Genomic DNA, 17,022 nt, shown 5'->3' with positions numbered 1-17,022 from the left:
GTTTGAATGTACATTGCTCTAAACTTCCTTTCTTCCATCTAAAAGAAACTGAGGCTTTTTGTAAGATATCGGCAATACAGTTTTTAAGTGATGACGTCAACAAGATTATTTTGGAATATTCAATTTTGGACCTCATAACGTGAAAGAGCATCATGAAATAAATCTGCAAAATCAGTTGAATTTGTCACAAATTGGCTGAGGTAAGGCCAAATGAGCACATGGTTTTCCCTCATGAAACTCATCAAACTTTAGGAATAGAGCCAAAGTAACATTGGCCTTATCTCACCAGATTTTTCGCTTATTTAACTTATTTCCCATGTTTAGAAGTGTTCCGTAGATAATATTATCAAAATTCAAAAATTCAAAAAATTTACTTTTCTTTACGTCACACTTAAGAACTCTATGACTAGGGGGCTGCATAGAAAAGGTTGGAAGCAAAGTTATGACCCTGCCTCGCCCCCTCTCCAGGTTCAATGCTGCAGTGTAAACATATATATTGTGAGTATGCTAAAATAAAATTTTTTCGACTTTTGCCAACATATAGATATACATAACGGCAAGCCAAAACAATAAATTTTATATAGTAAAAGACAGTTACAAGAAAATTAAATGCATACTTCTCTGGATGACAAATGCACAAAGCTGCGTAAAATTTCAGCACCATGCTGGACGTTTGTTACAGTTTCAAATGCAGAATTGATTACATTCTGCATCATGACTTCCAAATCTTTGACACCAGCACGGAAGCGATTGTATACGTCATGCCAACTTGCGGCCTACAAAGAGAGAGAAACGCTTATCAGCTCCAGCAGCATTTGATCTGAATTTTCTTAAAAATGCAAATCTCAGACAACTTTCAGGGTAACAGCATAAAGAATAGTTGAGCCAATTGAATTAGATATTCTGTTTTCTAAACAGTCGCTAAAGCGTTCGGTCTTTTGCTGAGTAAACATAAATTACACCAGGGCATTTAATTGCAATATTTGTGCAAAATATTTTGGGTGTTAAGCCTGGAATTTGACGTTTTCTGTCGAAAACAGTTGACGAAAATATCATCGTTTCTCACACCATGTGCCAAAATAATTTTATCTTTAAAATGGCAGTTCTAAATACTGCAATTTGGTACAATTAACAGTCAGTATAAAATAGCTATAGAAGACGGCCAGGAGATTGCTTAATTTTGAGCAGAAATCCTTCTACTTATCAAAAGCCTTTGTTTGGTGGTTGCGTTTCCTTGTTTTTTGGTGAAATTCTTTAAAAAATTACATCTATGTCTACAAATGTTACCTTCACGTCAAGAATAACATGCTTGACATTCTTCAGAATCTGTAGGTTCTTCTCGAAAGTGGCTTCGATTTCCATAAGACCACGAACAATTTCAGGTCCTTTGAGCCCTGGGAATATTGGCAATGGTACTTTGTGTCCATCCACCATTCTTGCGAAATGCATCTGCCCGTCACAAACCTGGGTTTTAAAAATCAGATTTTTGTAAATTCCCAAAAGAACTAATAACAACCAATACGAAGATACAAAGCTAATTCAGATTTTAATTTTGATAAACCTTTAAAAAAAAGACGTTAAATTTTTCAAGTAGATTTAGAAAGCTAGAAATAAAAAAGAACTGCATCGGCGAGAACAGCAAAGGTGAGATTTACCTCAAGTAAATCCTTGCATCTCTGAACAAAAGCGTCAACTTGTGCAAAGATGCTCGTCTGATCCAAAACCCACTTTTCTGAAACTGAAAATTTCAGGTGCATCCTGCTTGCCTAGAAAGAAAAAAAGCTACCAGCTCACAAAATGGGACAAAAGCATGAGGACCAAGTGGTTGGGTCAAATCTTATTCATAAACACTCATACTTTGCCGTATATCTAAGCTAGTAAACCTGGTTTTGTCGATCGATAAGTAATATTCCCCAAGAAGGATGCAAACATGTTTACCATGTTGAATGTTCCCAAGTTAGGTTCTTATATTACTCTAAGACTCCCCCCAAAAAAATGAGCAATTGCCCCTCTAGGCTAAATTTAGTTATGTTTTGACACTTAAAACATTGTCTTATTTTGAAAAGAAGATTCTGGCAAAATAGTTTGAAAATTTTTGCTTCAAATGATTAACTATTCTACCTACACCTATCACCATGAAATACTACAAGAGGGCTAATAGGCATTATGTGCAGAGGGTCTCAAACCCAAACAAAAACACAAAAAAAAGCGTCATTAATGCTACAATACATTAATTAGTTATAACTTGACATGCATTGGGACGGCTACTGGAAATCACCCATTTCAAATACTTTATGTTTCTGAAGAGGCCTCCTTATTGTTTGTCGGAATTTCCCATGTCTGGCTTCAAAACAATGTCTAATTCTCTCCCATTTGATCTGCACACAGTAAACTTTGTACCAGGCATTTACACAAGAGTTTGGAAACGATGCCAGATATGATATCACATAACAGGAGCAAAGCTACTACTGTTTCTAGAGAGACCAGTAACACCCCTTCCTCTGCCCCCCCCAAAAAAAATTACAAGGATCTCTTGTTTCTACTTAAAAAACCCTTTTTGCTCCTATTACTGTCAGGCAATGGTTCCCCTCCTGTAATTCTATAATTCCCATGAAACTACATAACCCAATTCCAATTGGGCGTAAATCCAATTCCTATACCACAGTTCCCTCAACGCCATAGGCTTAAGCAACGAACCTTTACTTTAAAATCACAATTCAACATACCCTCTGGTAGCTGTCCTTCCACGCCAGGCAACAGCTGATGCTCTCGTTCAGGCCTTTGATGCTTGTCAAAGTGTTTCCGTTGAAAATGTCATCAAGCGAAATTTTCGTGCTACATCTTCGAATTACTTCGTTACTGATCTGAGTAGAAGAAAATGCACTTGGATTTTAATAAAATTCAAATCAAAGTCTATCAGTTATAAACCAAAGAAGAAATGCTTACGAAAAGATATTGGCTCCATATCTAGTGAAGATTTTTACAGCAGGAAAATAATTATACCTTTAGAAATACCTAAAGCAGAGAAGCTTTATTTTGTGAACAAAGGCTGAAATCAAGTTGAAAGCTTACTTAAGAAGGGAACTTTGGATTACCGAACCATTTTTGCCTGATATATATGCACTTCTACGGGCTGAATACAAAACAGCAAGTATAAACTAAAAACACGACATCAAGTGAATTCTTGCCTTCCTCATAATTCCTGTTATCCTTTCTCTGCTCCTGAAATGTTCGGAATTTGTCCAAATAATCCGAACAAGACTTAACAGTTCCGGTAAGATCTTCGGTATGTCCTTTGGCTCCGAACGTGCCAGTTCTCCGCAAGGTTTCTGCAGTATTGAAAGGAATTTCAAATTGCTCTGTGCTTGGTTCGATCCATCCTTGGAAGAAATAAACAAATAATTAACAATGCGCTTTAACATTTAGATCAAACAACACCATTATGCTGCTTGCTAACCAGAACAACTACATTTTAGGTTTGAAAATTTAGCTTTTTGAGTAGTTGGACCAAAGAGGTAAGTTCTCTGACTCATTTGCATGTGTGGCATTTTCGTTAGTATTCCCAAAACAATCTGACTTTAGGAATTGATTTTCCAAGTCATATCACCTCGGGGTCAGTTGCCCCTGTAATACCTGTTAAGATAATACTGAATGAAACAAATGCTTGAATATCAGATTAAACCCAATATCAGGTCATTCTATGAGTTTACTGGCGTTTTTTGATATTCTAAAATATAAATATTCGGATGACAAGCAAACGGATGTCATTGGGCATGCTACAGTTACAAAAGCTCAATTTCTGATAGTTTTTTATTCACGTTTTCGCTATATGAAAAAAAGTAATATGAACCCTTCCAATATAGAAGAACTTGAATGAAGGGTGGGTAAATTGACTAGGAACCTGCATGCATGGTATATGTGCAGCTGAAGTACGGTGTAAAGATTTCATTTATGACAAATAGACTGTTGGCTTCAATTCAAGAGTCTGTTTCTTACAAACAAAAATTTATTTCAGTTGAATTAGACTAGGCTGGTCGGATTTTAGTTGGCTTTAACTGACTTTGAATCGGTTAAATACTAACTTGAATCAGTTTTGATAGCTTGAGAAATGGGCCAACATAAGATGACTTGGCTATTGTCAAGATTGAGACAATCTGTTTGACCCCTGGCTTGTCCAGCTGATCACTAATGCCTTGAAGGTCATTGCATCTACCTCTCCAAAAAGCAATCTCCTCCAAAGGGCCAGCATTTTCAGAAGTTTCATGAGCATCTTGGTTGTTCAACAATTCTTTTATCTGCCGTGTCCAGTGTATCATTGCAGCTAGAAAAGAACTCATAGTACCAAAAAGACCTTTCAAGGATCTTGCCTTATATTTCATACATGTAGAATCAATCTGGTATTTTCATTAGGCAGGATGCAATTTGATCGAAGCAACAATGAAAATGAATCACAAAAAATGAATAATTAGAGAAACACTGGAAAATTGACTGCATCAACTGCCCCTGTGACAAAGAAATTTTGGGAAACCAAATAAAAGGGCAGTTTCAAATTGGGGGGTTGACAGGGGTGGCTTCAGTTGATAGCATCGTTTGACTAACAAACCAACTTTCGAAAAACACACTAAAATGCTTCACAATATGTTATGGTTGTATGGGGCACTCGGCACTCATTATGCTAGCCATACACTGGAAGGGCATTTTGCACCGCCCATGACCAAGGGCAAAATCTATAAGAATTGACATGACAGTTACTTCTGCATGGATTTCTTTGACATTTGTTGTATTGCATACAACCAACAGGTAGAGGCACTGTGTTATAAAGAAAGACACAAAGTGGCATAACAACATACAACAATACAACGTTTATATATCATGTATGTTGAAGAACAGAAAAACACATTGCAGTCACAACATGATTCAAATAGAGAAAATTTTACTCACTTTCAAGCCTTTGCACAAATTCTTTGTTTCTTGCAGCTTCTTCTAAGTTTGTATCAATTCCCTCATTGGGAACATAAAGAACTGTTTTCCCTTGCATTTTGTAAGTTGCATCAGTAAGGGTGGCCATGAATTTGTGGACATGGGCTATAAAATCATTCTTGATGCCTGTTCAGATAGTTGAGGAAAATGCAAAAAGAGTGCAAGACTATAGAACAGAATTTTTTAAGCAAGGGCACCTGCATGTGTAGCCAAACAAAGGCAATATGTGTCAATTTAAGTAAAATGGAAATCCCATTCTCGAGATAACAAAGTGAGGAAATATGAAAAATAAAAAAGTTAATGCAATATAAGATAAGAAATTTGAAAAGAGAAGGATACTTTCTGGCCATGTTGTATTCTTGAAAAAATGTGGTCCATAGATGCTAGTCATCATCCTTAGCAAGCTCTCAATGTAGTTGCCTCTAATTTTGCCAAACTGCAATGTTTTACCTATGTTTTCAATTGTCAGTTGGGCTCCTTCTTTACGAATGAAATATTGAAGCTCGTCAACTTGAAAAACTGGGCAGCTTGTTGAGACAGTAAAACCAGCAATAGCATCAATGTAGCAAATCAGTGTTCTTTTGCTAACATCTCTAACAAAACCCTTGATGACTTCAAACTGCTCATCATTCCACATATCAGCTTTGAGAGGTCCAAGAGAAATTCTCTTTTGGATCAACTTGGCCTGCAAATGATATGTTTTCAAATTATTTGTGAAAAAAAATTTCACAATACAGAGACAAGATGTAGCACCAGTTCCTAAATCTACTGCTTCAGTGCATTTATAAACAAGCAAAACATTTATACAGATGATGTATATAAAAATGCATTCATAAAGATTCTATATCAACAAATTCAAATAAGAAATCATACATTATTTCAGGTTGGTGAATATTTTTTGTATATCAACTTTACTTACAACTTCTGTTATCTCTTGATCATTATCAATCTCTGCAGCTTCTTGATCTGCCATCTTGCCTGTTTCATCAAGAGAAGCCAATGTAACAGGTGAAGCAGGTGGGACATCTTCATCTGTAAAGGAGTACTGACCAGAAGCTCCACTTTTGGTCCTTTGGCTGCCCCTGGATGGTACTGACCGCTTTTGAGCTTGGTCAGACACCTGCTCTTCAACTCCATTCATATTATCCATAGCAAAGATTGTTCATATTTTCTAAGGATAAACCAAAATTTCATTTATGAAATGTGAACATAATACGGCCAAGTTGTGAGACAACTAATGCATTCGAAATTTTGATATTAGTTGGATATTCTAAATGTTTCCATTGCCTTGTAGTTCTCAAAGGCAACAGCAATGTTGATGCTGTTGCTTAAACAATGAGCAAAGCTTGTTGATAAAAAAACTTTGAAAGTCATTCTAAAATCTCTCACCTACTACGACATCTAATAAAACTGAAATTTTATCTTTAAAACATAAAATACTCTTTGCATGGAGAGGTTGATAAATATCTAAGCTGCACAGTTATAATAAAATACTAACTAGTAGTCTATTTAGTTTCAAAACAACTCAGAGCATAAAATAGAGTAAGACACATAAAAATATTTGAAAATAATATGCAAAACATTACATATTGGTAGGTTTAATAAAAGTTGGAACTTTACTGGAAAATCTTAGCAGCACTGAAAAAGGACTAATTAAATTGCAAACAATTTAACAAACACACAGAATGTTGTCTAAGTAAAGACCAAACAAATTTGCATTACACTATGTCACGTCACTCTCACAAAAGGCTGTAAACTAGTGGTGGCATGTAGTGTTACTAACATTATTTATCTATTACCATTTTTTCGCTTTTTCCTCAATCTGTCTATCGATGCACATACCCATTTTCTTTGGGTTGGACAGACCTTTTGAATGCTGACAGTAATGTTTATATGCCAGCTTGAATTTTATTCCATTATATCCCTCCCCATTGTGCTGTTGTGGAATTATTTTTGAAATTCTAGTCCTGCTTCTTTATCACTCATTGTTTTTGATCTTTTTGAATGACAAGAGTTGCTCTGTGTACAGGATATTGAATGATAGATGGATTACTTAGCAGTACTTGTTTCTCTTTTCTAATATCATTTGTATCTTAGGGTTTTACTTCAAACGTTTTATAACGATCTAAAGTTTTTATTCTTTTCAGCACAGGGTCATCTCACTTATGAGCAACACCAAAGTTAATACAAGATGACTGATTGCATTTTAAACAATAACATTGATCTACTGTTGTCGGGAATCCAGACTCTGGATGCAAAAAGTGTTCAGTGGAAGTCTTTGCACTTCTAGCATTGGATAGTACTAGAACAGTGATTCTAGTACTGTAAAAACAGCAGCAGCTTTTGACCAAGAGAATAGGGCCATGAAATTCATCTGCTCAAATTGTCTATGACAGCTAAGAAACTGTGCCACTTCATGTAATCTCTAGAGATTTCATGTCAAAGAATGTGTGGCCCCTTTTTTCTGGGCCTAGACCTTCTTTTTATCATAAATATTAAATTAGGGCGTGGTCCAAAGCAGGCCACACCCACAAAATGTAGACCTGTAGCAAATTTTTTGGTGGGCACTGCCACTGCTGTAAACATATGCCTAGGAACTCACATGCATTTGCCTCTCTCATACGTATGTATATACAGTCCCTTCCCTATACTGAAGCAATTTACAAACCATTCACTTATTAAACTAAAAGCATGTTACTGTTTCATGTTACTGTCAGACAGAAGCTGTACATATTTGACATGTGCAGAACATGCTTATAGACCTGTCATTTTGGACATTTTTTCCTTCTCATTTTTATCATGTTCTGTTTTTTCTATGAACTGGGTTGCAATTAAAACTTTTATTTCAGATTTGTTTTGGTCTGATATCAGTCATAAACTTCTAGGTCATCATCATACCAGACGTATTTTATGATCTGCCATAAATCAGTACTTCTAGGTCATCATCATACCAGACATATTTTATGATCTGCCATAAATCAGTACTTTTCCACATTTCCTTAGTGCCACCAAAAAAGCCCCACTGAGACATTTTCTTGCCAATGGACAACAAAAGCGCATAACCTGCTTTTGGGGATGAACATTTTTACATGACCCAAGCAAATTCTACACAAAACATCATTGCATGCACTACTTGAAAATTGGATTTTTCTTGCAACTCGGCGCACATCATCATGGGCCTAATGACAATATAACAACTTGCCCTATAAAATAACATTTTTTCACACATGTAAAGTTGTTTTGCAAAGGATTTAAGACGAAAAACAATATGTCCAATTTCAAAGCATCTGTTGTCTTTATATGAGCAATTTAAAGGACGTCTCTAGAACTATCAAATTTTACCCAAAGCACTGTTTTGACCCCAGCCAGTCGAAATGATTTACTCAGCAGCGCTGTTGCAGCTTTTGTTTTTCCTGAAGAAAGCACAACTTGACAAAGGTAAAATTTACAACGGTGGCCTGATCATAGCTATTAAATACAAGAACTAAAAAACCAATTTACCTTAACAAGGACTTTATTTCTGTTGCAATACGCGGCAAACTGCCAGGCCTAGCCTAAATGGTCGTCAGTTTGGTTGCTATGATGGTTACCAAGGGACCATCCGTTGTGATCACCAAATGACTTCTGCGAGGCCTTCTTGTCTTTATGTCCAGGATAGAAAAGGACCACTAATTCACTATTTCACCGAGGAACGAGTTTCTTTAAAAAAGAAAACGCTTAAAGTATTTCTGAATCATTTTTCCTTGCCATCTTTTTGCCTTTTGGCATCTTTTTGCCTTTTGCCATCTTTTGTTGAGTACGCGGGAACGCCATCCTTTCGCACCATTAGATTTCAGCCACTGTTCTGTTATACATTTTAGTTTTTAGACATAAACCAGAAAGCTACAGGAAAAAAAATCATTTTTGTATCCTTGATCTTGATTTTTTATATAAGCCCCCTCTCCAATAAGCCCCCCTCTCTATTAAGCCCCCCTCTAGGACCTCGAAAATTAAATAAGCCCCCCCCCCGGGCTTAAATCGTGGAATTCAATGAAGTTTTAAGTCTTTCCTCATCTTCGTCTGAATCGATAATCAAATCAGCAATATCTTCCTGCAAAACATCATCATCTGGTATTGCTTTAAAAGGATAAATATCACTCTCAAACACATGAAATTAGAAACTGGCCATATTGCGACGAAATACATCGTAAGCTATCACTAAATCATTGCACTTTACTCTGTAGTCTTTCTTGTATGAAAATGGGGGGCTTAATAGAGAGGGGGGCTTATTTCAATTTTCTGCTTAAAAGGGGGAGCTTATTAGAGAGGGAGGCTTGATAGAGAGGAGGGGCTAAATAGAGCTTTTACGGTACATAATACATATGAAGTATAGGACACATACTGAAATATTGCAACATCAAAGTCTAAATGGCATCCTTAAAAATTGAAGCTTTGCAAACTTATAACTTTACGCAGAAAGAGAAGATAATCATGCTAAACCATATATCGTATTTTATGGAATTCTATCGTAATCTTGTCTCAAGATTTTAAAGATTCAGTGAAAAACTGTGAATGTTGCTTCAGCCTAATACCAAACAATTCGACTCTTGGACCTGAAATAAGCAAATTACAACATGTTTTTATTATAACCAGCGTCACTAACAGACTCACTAATAGAGTTTTTAGAAAAATACACCGCTTCAACTTTTATTCTCTCTATCAACGAAGTTAAAATCTGCAATTTTCTTTTTGACATACTTTCATAACAAGACGAGCTGTAAACAAGAATTTCTCATTTACATGAACTTCAACTGAATATAAATAAAATAAAATCAATAATTTATCAAAGCTCCTTAACCTGGAACAATTTACCCCTTCAAGTGAAGCAAAAAACACATCTAAAAATCACCTTTGTTCTTTTAAAACCCAAAGTTTTTTACATTTTATGATTGTACGGATTAACAATTGTCTAAATCATCATTTCCTGCTTTCATTAGAACAGATTGCAAATCATCTCCTTACGTTTTATCTTTAGCCTGGTTTCCATATAATCGCAATGAGTCGCAACGAATCGCAAAGAGTCGCAACGAATCGGAAAGAGTCGCAACTAATCGCAAAGAGATTTTTGTGACCCGAAATAGTGGTTTCCATATAATCGCAAGGAGTCGCAACTTCGGAACTGCACTGCGATCAGATCCTGAAGGGATTGATCTAATTTTCCTCAACTGCCTACCATATGCAGTTCGAATGTTCCTAAATTTCTTCTCGGCTTCTTCGGGTGAAACGCCAAACTTTTCCCCGATTATAATCCAGCAGTTATATTTTTTGAATTTATTTTTAAAGTCCTTATTAAATTTATTAAACAGGCAATCGTAGCGGTGAACTTCATCGAGGAATAAAATGTTCTCTTCGTTAAAAAGCGCCATTTTTGTGCGTCTGGAAGTGAGATTAATCACAGAAACGTGGATAATCTGATCGCAAGGAGTTGAAAAATTTGTGAACAGTGGTTTCCATTAATCGCAGCGAGTTGCAACGAGTCGCAGAGATAGAAAATTTTCTATCTCTGCGACTGCTTGCGACAGCTGTCGCAAGGAATCGCAAGGAGTCGCACACAAATTTCAAACCGGTTTCCATATAATCGCAGAGAATCGCAGGCAAACTGGGTCACTTTATTTGCAACTCATTGCGACTCCTTGCGATTATATGGAAACCAGGCTTTTCATCCATTATTTTCATCTCTGTCTCATTTTTATTTTATCTTACAATCTTATTGTCATAAAATTGTTACAATTGTATTCCAATTGAAAAATGCTCATTAACAGCCTGAATAATTTCTGTGATGAAATCCTACGAATTAGGATGAAAAAACAAGATCATCAGAATTCATATGATTTTCATCAAACGCATGTTCAGTGACCGTAGACATAGAAATTCGACGAAATATGAAATGTGAAAACAAGTCTAGGGGATAAGACTTCTGGTGACCATTTGAGGACCAGGGATATTTTTGCAAAATTCTCCTCATTTTTCTATACATTTGATATTTGGCGGTGCATCAGGCCCAGGGTACTCACAACACAAACGGGGAGGTCAATCCGCACGTGTCGAAATTCACCGAAAAGTATCAAAAGCAAATTCAACCGACCCAAAATTATCAGCTAAAAAAGTTTTGATGAGAGACCCAAAAATATAAAAAATACATCTTTTTGATGTGCGCATAAGAGACTACTTGTCATAGTAATTTAGACTGTTTCATATAATTATCAGTTTAACCATCCTTTATTCCTGGCTTTGATATTGTTGTGTGTTAGTTGAACCCATAAGTATAAAAGAATCATATTACTAAATCAGGTACTCAGACCACAAGGAAAATGTTTACCCATAATTATCGGATAGACCTCCCTTTATGTAAAAAGTTCAAGTGACCCCCCTGGGGCATCAGAATGGTAGTGGCGTGACATCAGTGAAAAAACATTGTTGAAAATACTGATCAATATGTTCCGTGGTAGTTAAATACGTACATTTACAAATGTGTCCTTAATGAAATTCTTACTTTCAATAACAAACGTTAATTGATTGCTACAAGAAACTTACGACAGGCAAAACTAATCTCCAAAACCTTCATTACCCAAAAACTGGAAATTTCCCATCACATAACAATTTCCAGACTACTGATTAACTAAGGTGTTTACGTCTGATAAATCTATTTTTAGCTTGTCACGAGACAACAACAACGTTTTAATGGAAAATACTCAAGGTGACGAATCCTAAACTTGTCATGGACTTTGAAAGGGCAATCGCTTTGGAATCAAGTTTTGGGAAACTAGAAAATGACTAAAGATTCGCAGACAATTGTGATTGAAGGGCCAAATCTTGATTTACGTAATTTCTAAATAAGATGAGGAATCAATGACGCTGCTAGAGCTCGTCGCTGTGCGAAAGATACTACGGGTGTATGAAAAATGGCACAGAGTCTTCTGTTGTTATTGGAAGGTACTGTTGTTATTATGAATGATTCGCTAGTGATATAGACATCCAGTAAAATATGTTGCAAGTGTGGTCCTCACAAAGAGCAGCCTTTTAGTTGCAAAGTGTTTGTCAGCCAACTGGGCGAGCCCATCGTCAAATGCGTCATAAAGATGAAGATGTCAATAGCAAATGCTATTAAATAACTTGTAAATATTAGGTTTCTCACTTGATAAATACGGAGCAAAGAAAAGTGCAAATAATATTGATTAAAATAACAAGCAAGGTTATGATTAATAAATGGTCTAAAAATCTAAATGATGCACTATTCCTAGAAAAAAACGTATTTCTTTATATCAAAACGTCCAGGTCCTGCAAAAAGCAACAAGCTAGTGAGGTGTTCATATCCTTTCTGCAAAAATCAGAAATTCTGATTGGACATCGGTCTAATGAGAATGCTGTTACAAATAATCGCGGTTTTAAAGTCCTGGAACAGGTACAAATGCTTGCCCAAGCTGAGAATTGAAGGAAAGCGAACAAGATTATAGCGGTTTGGGAAACTGAGAAAACAGTTCCGGAAATCTGTCGCACCAAGTGCATTTCCAGGGCGAGCAATTGAAAAAGGTTAATAATCCACTGGAACAGGAGTAGAAATTCCTCTAGCGAAATCGCAAAAAATGACCAGCTCTAAAGCAGACACGATCAAGTTATCCCAATAAGCATCTCAACGGGAAGCATATGTAGCCTTGAACTAGCAAGATACTATATCTTGTCAGTTCCAATTACGTCGCCCACTCTTATTCTTTTCCCAATTTCCAGCAAACGATAACAATTTAATTAATCAAACACAAAAATAATGTGATTCAAAAATCGTATACTGCCTGTTCACGTTGCGATACCTCCCTTATTCAACTGATTAACAATTAAAACAAATCTATCAACAGCTAAAATGCTGACAAAAGGAATAAAATAAATCGTAAGAAATAGAAGTCAAAACTTGTTGATACCAAAAACAATGTTTCTTGTCTAGGCGAGTTCCAACCACGATGAATTGAGAGCAGTAAGGTAAACTGCGAATCTCCTTTAACAAAGTTTTCAAAAATCTCAAAGCAAAGCTGCTGAAATGTGTTCAAGCATGACGTGCATCAACTGCCGATGTGATGGCGCATAACTCCTTGAATTACACGTACTCCTTTCTGGACTTCTCAACCGCGTTTTTCTGCGGGTGACCCTGGCTTGGCAGCATTGCTCCTTCTTCAGCCCTTACTGGTTTTGCCTGTGCATACAACAGTGATATAGTTAGAGCAAGCAATAACATTTAAAGAGTTTAAAATATGTCACAAGAAATCGTTTCGAGTTTACTTGGATTTATTTAAACTAAAGATAATTTGAACAGATAAAAGTTGAAAGAAAGTTTATGTTGCAAACTAGATAGACAATGAATTATCGTTGTGGAATCTTCTTAAAAAATTCCGTAAGAGCTCCTCAACACATAATTGAACACAAAAATCATTTAGGTTAAATTCTTCACAGCTCAATACAAACTTCTGACTAAATGTGATTATATGATTAAAGTCATCATGGAGGGAGTATAGCACCATCCTCCTTTGGGATGCAGGAAAACAGTCCTTTTTGAAAATTATTTTGAAAAAATCTTGCCAGTGACTTTGCATTAACCTGTTGCAGATTTGCACTTTTCAACACCAACTTTCTGAGTTTTGGGGACGCCCCAGGCCCCTTTGCTACGCTAGTGATATCTAGGTTGACTTTCCAGTGCTGAGCCAAAATCTAATTTCAAATTTTTAGCGAAAACCGTTGCTCGGCACGTGGTTACGATCCGCAATCTTTTTCAGGAGATCGGATGCGGAATTTTGTAGCGTTTACACGGGGGTTAGTCCCAGATCAAGATGATTATTGTTGAGCATTGGTTTAGGATTCTAGCACACGAAGTTAAACACTAAAGATGGAGAGCAATAAAGGAGCTAGTGCAAAAAATCATTTGCTTTCAAGGCACACCCACAGAGGTACAGATCATGTCGTGTCCCAGCGAACGTAATCAGTTTGGGAGTGAATCCGCTTTTGTATAAGCTGAGACAAGACCCTTAATTGAATTGGTGTTTTGAACCCCTGTGCAGTCATCGTTTTGTTTAGGTTCCTATAAATTCCTTCGCTGTGCCACAGAATAGGAAAAGGACAGACGACAAACTATCTGCGGCAAACTATCTGTTTTCTGGACTTGTCGCTTGATTACCATGTTTCAGGGACAGATTGAAAGGCTCTAACAAGCGCGTTCTTTCCTGGGTATCGTTGTAACAAATAGCAATTGGTTAGCTGCAATCCGCGAGGAAAGGCATCCTTGCTAGCATCACAAACAAATTATATTGACTGGGCTTCCTCGCCCATGAAAAATCTAGTTTGACTCGAAAACATATTCACGCATGCGCCTGTAAATGCGTCAAATTATTTATGAAATGAAGTTTTCCCGTTCTTTTTCTATTTTCTCCCCTTTGTAGGGTGAAGCTGCTAAAGGATATAATAACAAAAAGTTGGTTTATTAAATTGAATCATATATGAATTTATCAGTTTTTCCCATTACTTGGTAAACAAATTGTGAAAATGCTTACAGGGTTTGACATGTAAGCACAGATCTGCCATGTCTGAGAAATGTGTTATACATAATCACATAGTCATTTATTTTTTAAATATACTATTATTGACTCAACAAATAGCAAATCTTTGTCATTTCACCAGTTTTATAAAAAAATATCTTTTTACAAATGACACACATTTCCATCTGTTACTCGAAAAGGAAAACGATCTCAAATGTCATAATATATCTACACAAGGGACAAACTTGCTCGCATCGAAGATTTCCGTGCATTTAAAGGTTGGATGTTAAAAATAGGTGGGCCTAAGCATTATAGTACAAACTGGATAAACCTGGTGAATGATGTCTGGATAGCCAGAAGTGGATTCGTTCACACCAACCTCCATTGGTTTCTTCTTATTAACACGTGAATACATTGCGTTATCCATGGCTGGGTAGTCAACAGCCTCCTCGACATAGCTGGAAGAGAATTTGCAATAATCACACATAGCAAGACATCAACCAAGCAGCACATGTATGATTTATTTTAGTTGTGAGTAGCAATGGAAGAGAAAACAGCGGCATTTGTGATTTCAAGAAATATCATAAACTGTGAAGAACTGCAAGGACAAGAGCACACAGTTAGCAGATGGACATGCTTGCGACACCATGCGGGCCGAAGCCTACCAAAAGGAACAGGCTTTTAAATAGCTGAATGTTTGCTTGAAGGCAGCCAATCAGCTGCTCTAATACCGCAAGCAGTGGACCAGTTTTGTTTGAATGCAAAAATAAAGCTTGAATGCAAGAGGAACCTGGCCTAACCTCTGCGCTCCAGGAGTTGAACCAAACGTTCCCCATCACCGCAAAATCAAGAAGCAAAAAGATAGTATAGGGAAACAACACAAAAAACTATGGACATAATTGCCCCCTACCTTAATACGCTTTTCTCACTTCTGCTAACCCCTAATATTTTAATCACTTACCTTTTCGGGTACTTTTGTTCTAAAAAGACAAAAAAATTAGTCAACCAAATGAAAAAATTTGATCTTTTATAAAACATAGTTGAAATTATCATAATGCTACCTCTTAAAAGAACTCAACTGATAGCCTCTAATTTAAAACAGCTAACAATTTGAAATCAATTTATCAAGAAATTCAAGAAAACGTGAAGGCTCTTGTGCAACTTGTATGCTTAGCGGAAGCTGTCTTGAGAAATTGATTGTGTTTTGAATTTTCATGCAGTACAATATCAGGCCAGTTTTGAAAATAAAGTCGCAAAGCATGCTGGTTGCGCAAGAGCATTCAAAATTTCTTGACTTGCGGTATATTCATCTTAATGCTTTGAAACAGGACTAAAAGAACATCAGAACAAATCCAACACCCAAGTAGCTCAACACATTATGCTGATTGTTATGATGACTTTTATAAAATCTTCTGTGGCAAATAATTTGTATTTAATAATACATTCTTAAAAAACAAGGGAATACGGAACAACCCACTTTAAAACCCGCCATGAATATCATATGAATCAATCGAAATGCCAAAACTTCTAGAAAAACCAAACGATAAGAAAAAGAATATCTGTAATTTCGTTGAGATATAGGCCTAGAAAGAAAATTTGAGTTAATATGACTTACTTTCTTGCCTCTTCTTCAGCACAAAGAAAACAATGATGATAATAAGAACAATGGCAGCAATGACACCAAAGACGATTCCAACAATAGTTCCATCGCTCATAGAATCTCCAGATCTTCCACCAGCATCTACAGAAGTGAAAAAAACTCTAAAATTAAACATAGCTTCCACCATGCACTGCCTACATTTCGTTTGCATAAATTTTTGATTTGAAAGTAACAGTAAAGCTGCCTGGCTGCCAAATCAAAGGAAATCAACTGAGACCGAAGGCTGGTTAGCCAAATTTCAAAAATATGATTTTTTGGGCCTACTGTCTACAGCATGAGTAGTATTCTGATTCAAGTAGATAACATTTCATCAACACGTCTAAATGTTCTTTTGAGAGTTGCTGATGAGTGTTTACAGCTAAACTGGTTTTCAGCAACAGATACAATAAAAGAATAAATGAAAAGATTAAAAGATTAAAGATAACCAGACAACTTATCCAAAATGGGATAAAAACGTAAATTAAAATGTATACAAATCTGAAGTTTACTTTGAAATAACGGAAGCTCACTTCAAATTAACAAACATCATCAAGTTTAAGAAATTATTTACTTATTAGCGTGAAAGCTAACCGTTTTGTACAATGTTTCTGCAAAACTGGAGATATGATTTTTAGACATCGGTACATTAAGAGAACAATTCTACATCGGCAAAAAACCATCCCTTCACGGGACATTTAATGGACTTTTTCGTCCAGCTATCTTATCGCTTCTGTGAGACAATGGCTGTGACAAAAAACATTGTTTTATCTGACCCTCTCGCGTTTTTTCTCAAGGCTAGTTAACCCTAACAGGCCATTATCAACGAGAAACCTTTAAGCAGTTTAGAAA

At 36.3% G+C, this 17,022-nt stretch overlaps 2 protein-coding genes across 4 annotated transcripts in view; both read right to left on the bottom strand.

The window, feature by feature from the left end:
* Positions 1-8,608, bottom strand: part of LOC148957678 (dynein axonemal heavy chain 2-like) — a 62,574-nt gene extending 53,966 nt beyond the window's left edge. Inside the window, exons 1-10 of the mRNA XM_089114882.1 lie at positions 8,482-8,608; positions 5,900-6,151; positions 5,320-5,665; positions 4,942-5,106; positions 4,083-4,321; positions 3,189-3,380; positions 2,727-2,864; positions 1,656-1,766; positions 1,288-1,464; positions 618-776 (exon numbers count right to left, since the gene is read on the bottom strand). Of these exons, the coding sequence (XP_088971008.1) occupies positions 618-776; positions 1,288-1,464; positions 1,656-1,766; positions 2,727-2,864; positions 3,189-3,380; positions 4,083-4,321; positions 4,942-5,106; positions 5,320-5,665; positions 5,900-6,130 (1,758 nt within the window). The 5' untranslated portion in view covers positions 6,131-6,151; positions 8,482-8,608. The remainder of the gene's footprint in view (positions 1-617; positions 777-1,287; positions 1,465-1,655; positions 1,767-2,726; positions 2,865-3,188; positions 3,381-4,082; positions 4,322-4,941; positions 5,107-5,319; positions 5,666-5,899; positions 6,152-8,481) is intronic.
* The window catches only part of LOC148957677 (uncharacterized), a 28,402-nt gene that overhangs the window by 483 nt on the left and 10,897 nt on the right, over positions 1-17,022 (bottom strand). The window contains exons 5-8 of one of the 3 annotated variants that reach the window (XR_016145172.1): positions 16,150-16,275; positions 15,496-15,514; positions 14,866-14,992; positions 12,563-13,201 (exon numbers count right to left, since the gene is read on the bottom strand). Coding sequence is in view for 2 of the 3 variants with exons in the window: in XM_089114883.1 (XP_088971009.1) it covers positions 13,106-13,201; positions 14,866-14,992; positions 15,496-15,514; positions 16,150-16,275 (368 nt within the window). In the remaining variant the exon portion in view is untranslated. Of the gene's footprint in view, positions 1-11,433; positions 13,202-14,865; positions 14,993-15,495; positions 15,515-16,149; positions 16,276-17,022 lie in introns of those variants that run through there. The other 2 variants (XM_089114884.1, XM_089114883.1) reach the window with 2 other exon arrangements.

The sequence above is a fragment of the Rhopilema esculentum genome, chromosome 21 (assembly GCF_057945365.1).
Source record: "Rhopilema esculentum isolate cy_ngs chromosome 21, ASM5794536v1, whole genome shotgun sequence".
Lineage (NCBI taxonomy): Eukaryota > Metazoa > Cnidaria > Scyphozoa > Rhizostomeae > Rhizostomatidae > Rhopilema > Rhopilema esculentum.
The sequence above is the reverse complement of the archived record's forward strand: the minus strand, read 5'-3'. Positions and strand labels throughout refer to the sequence as shown.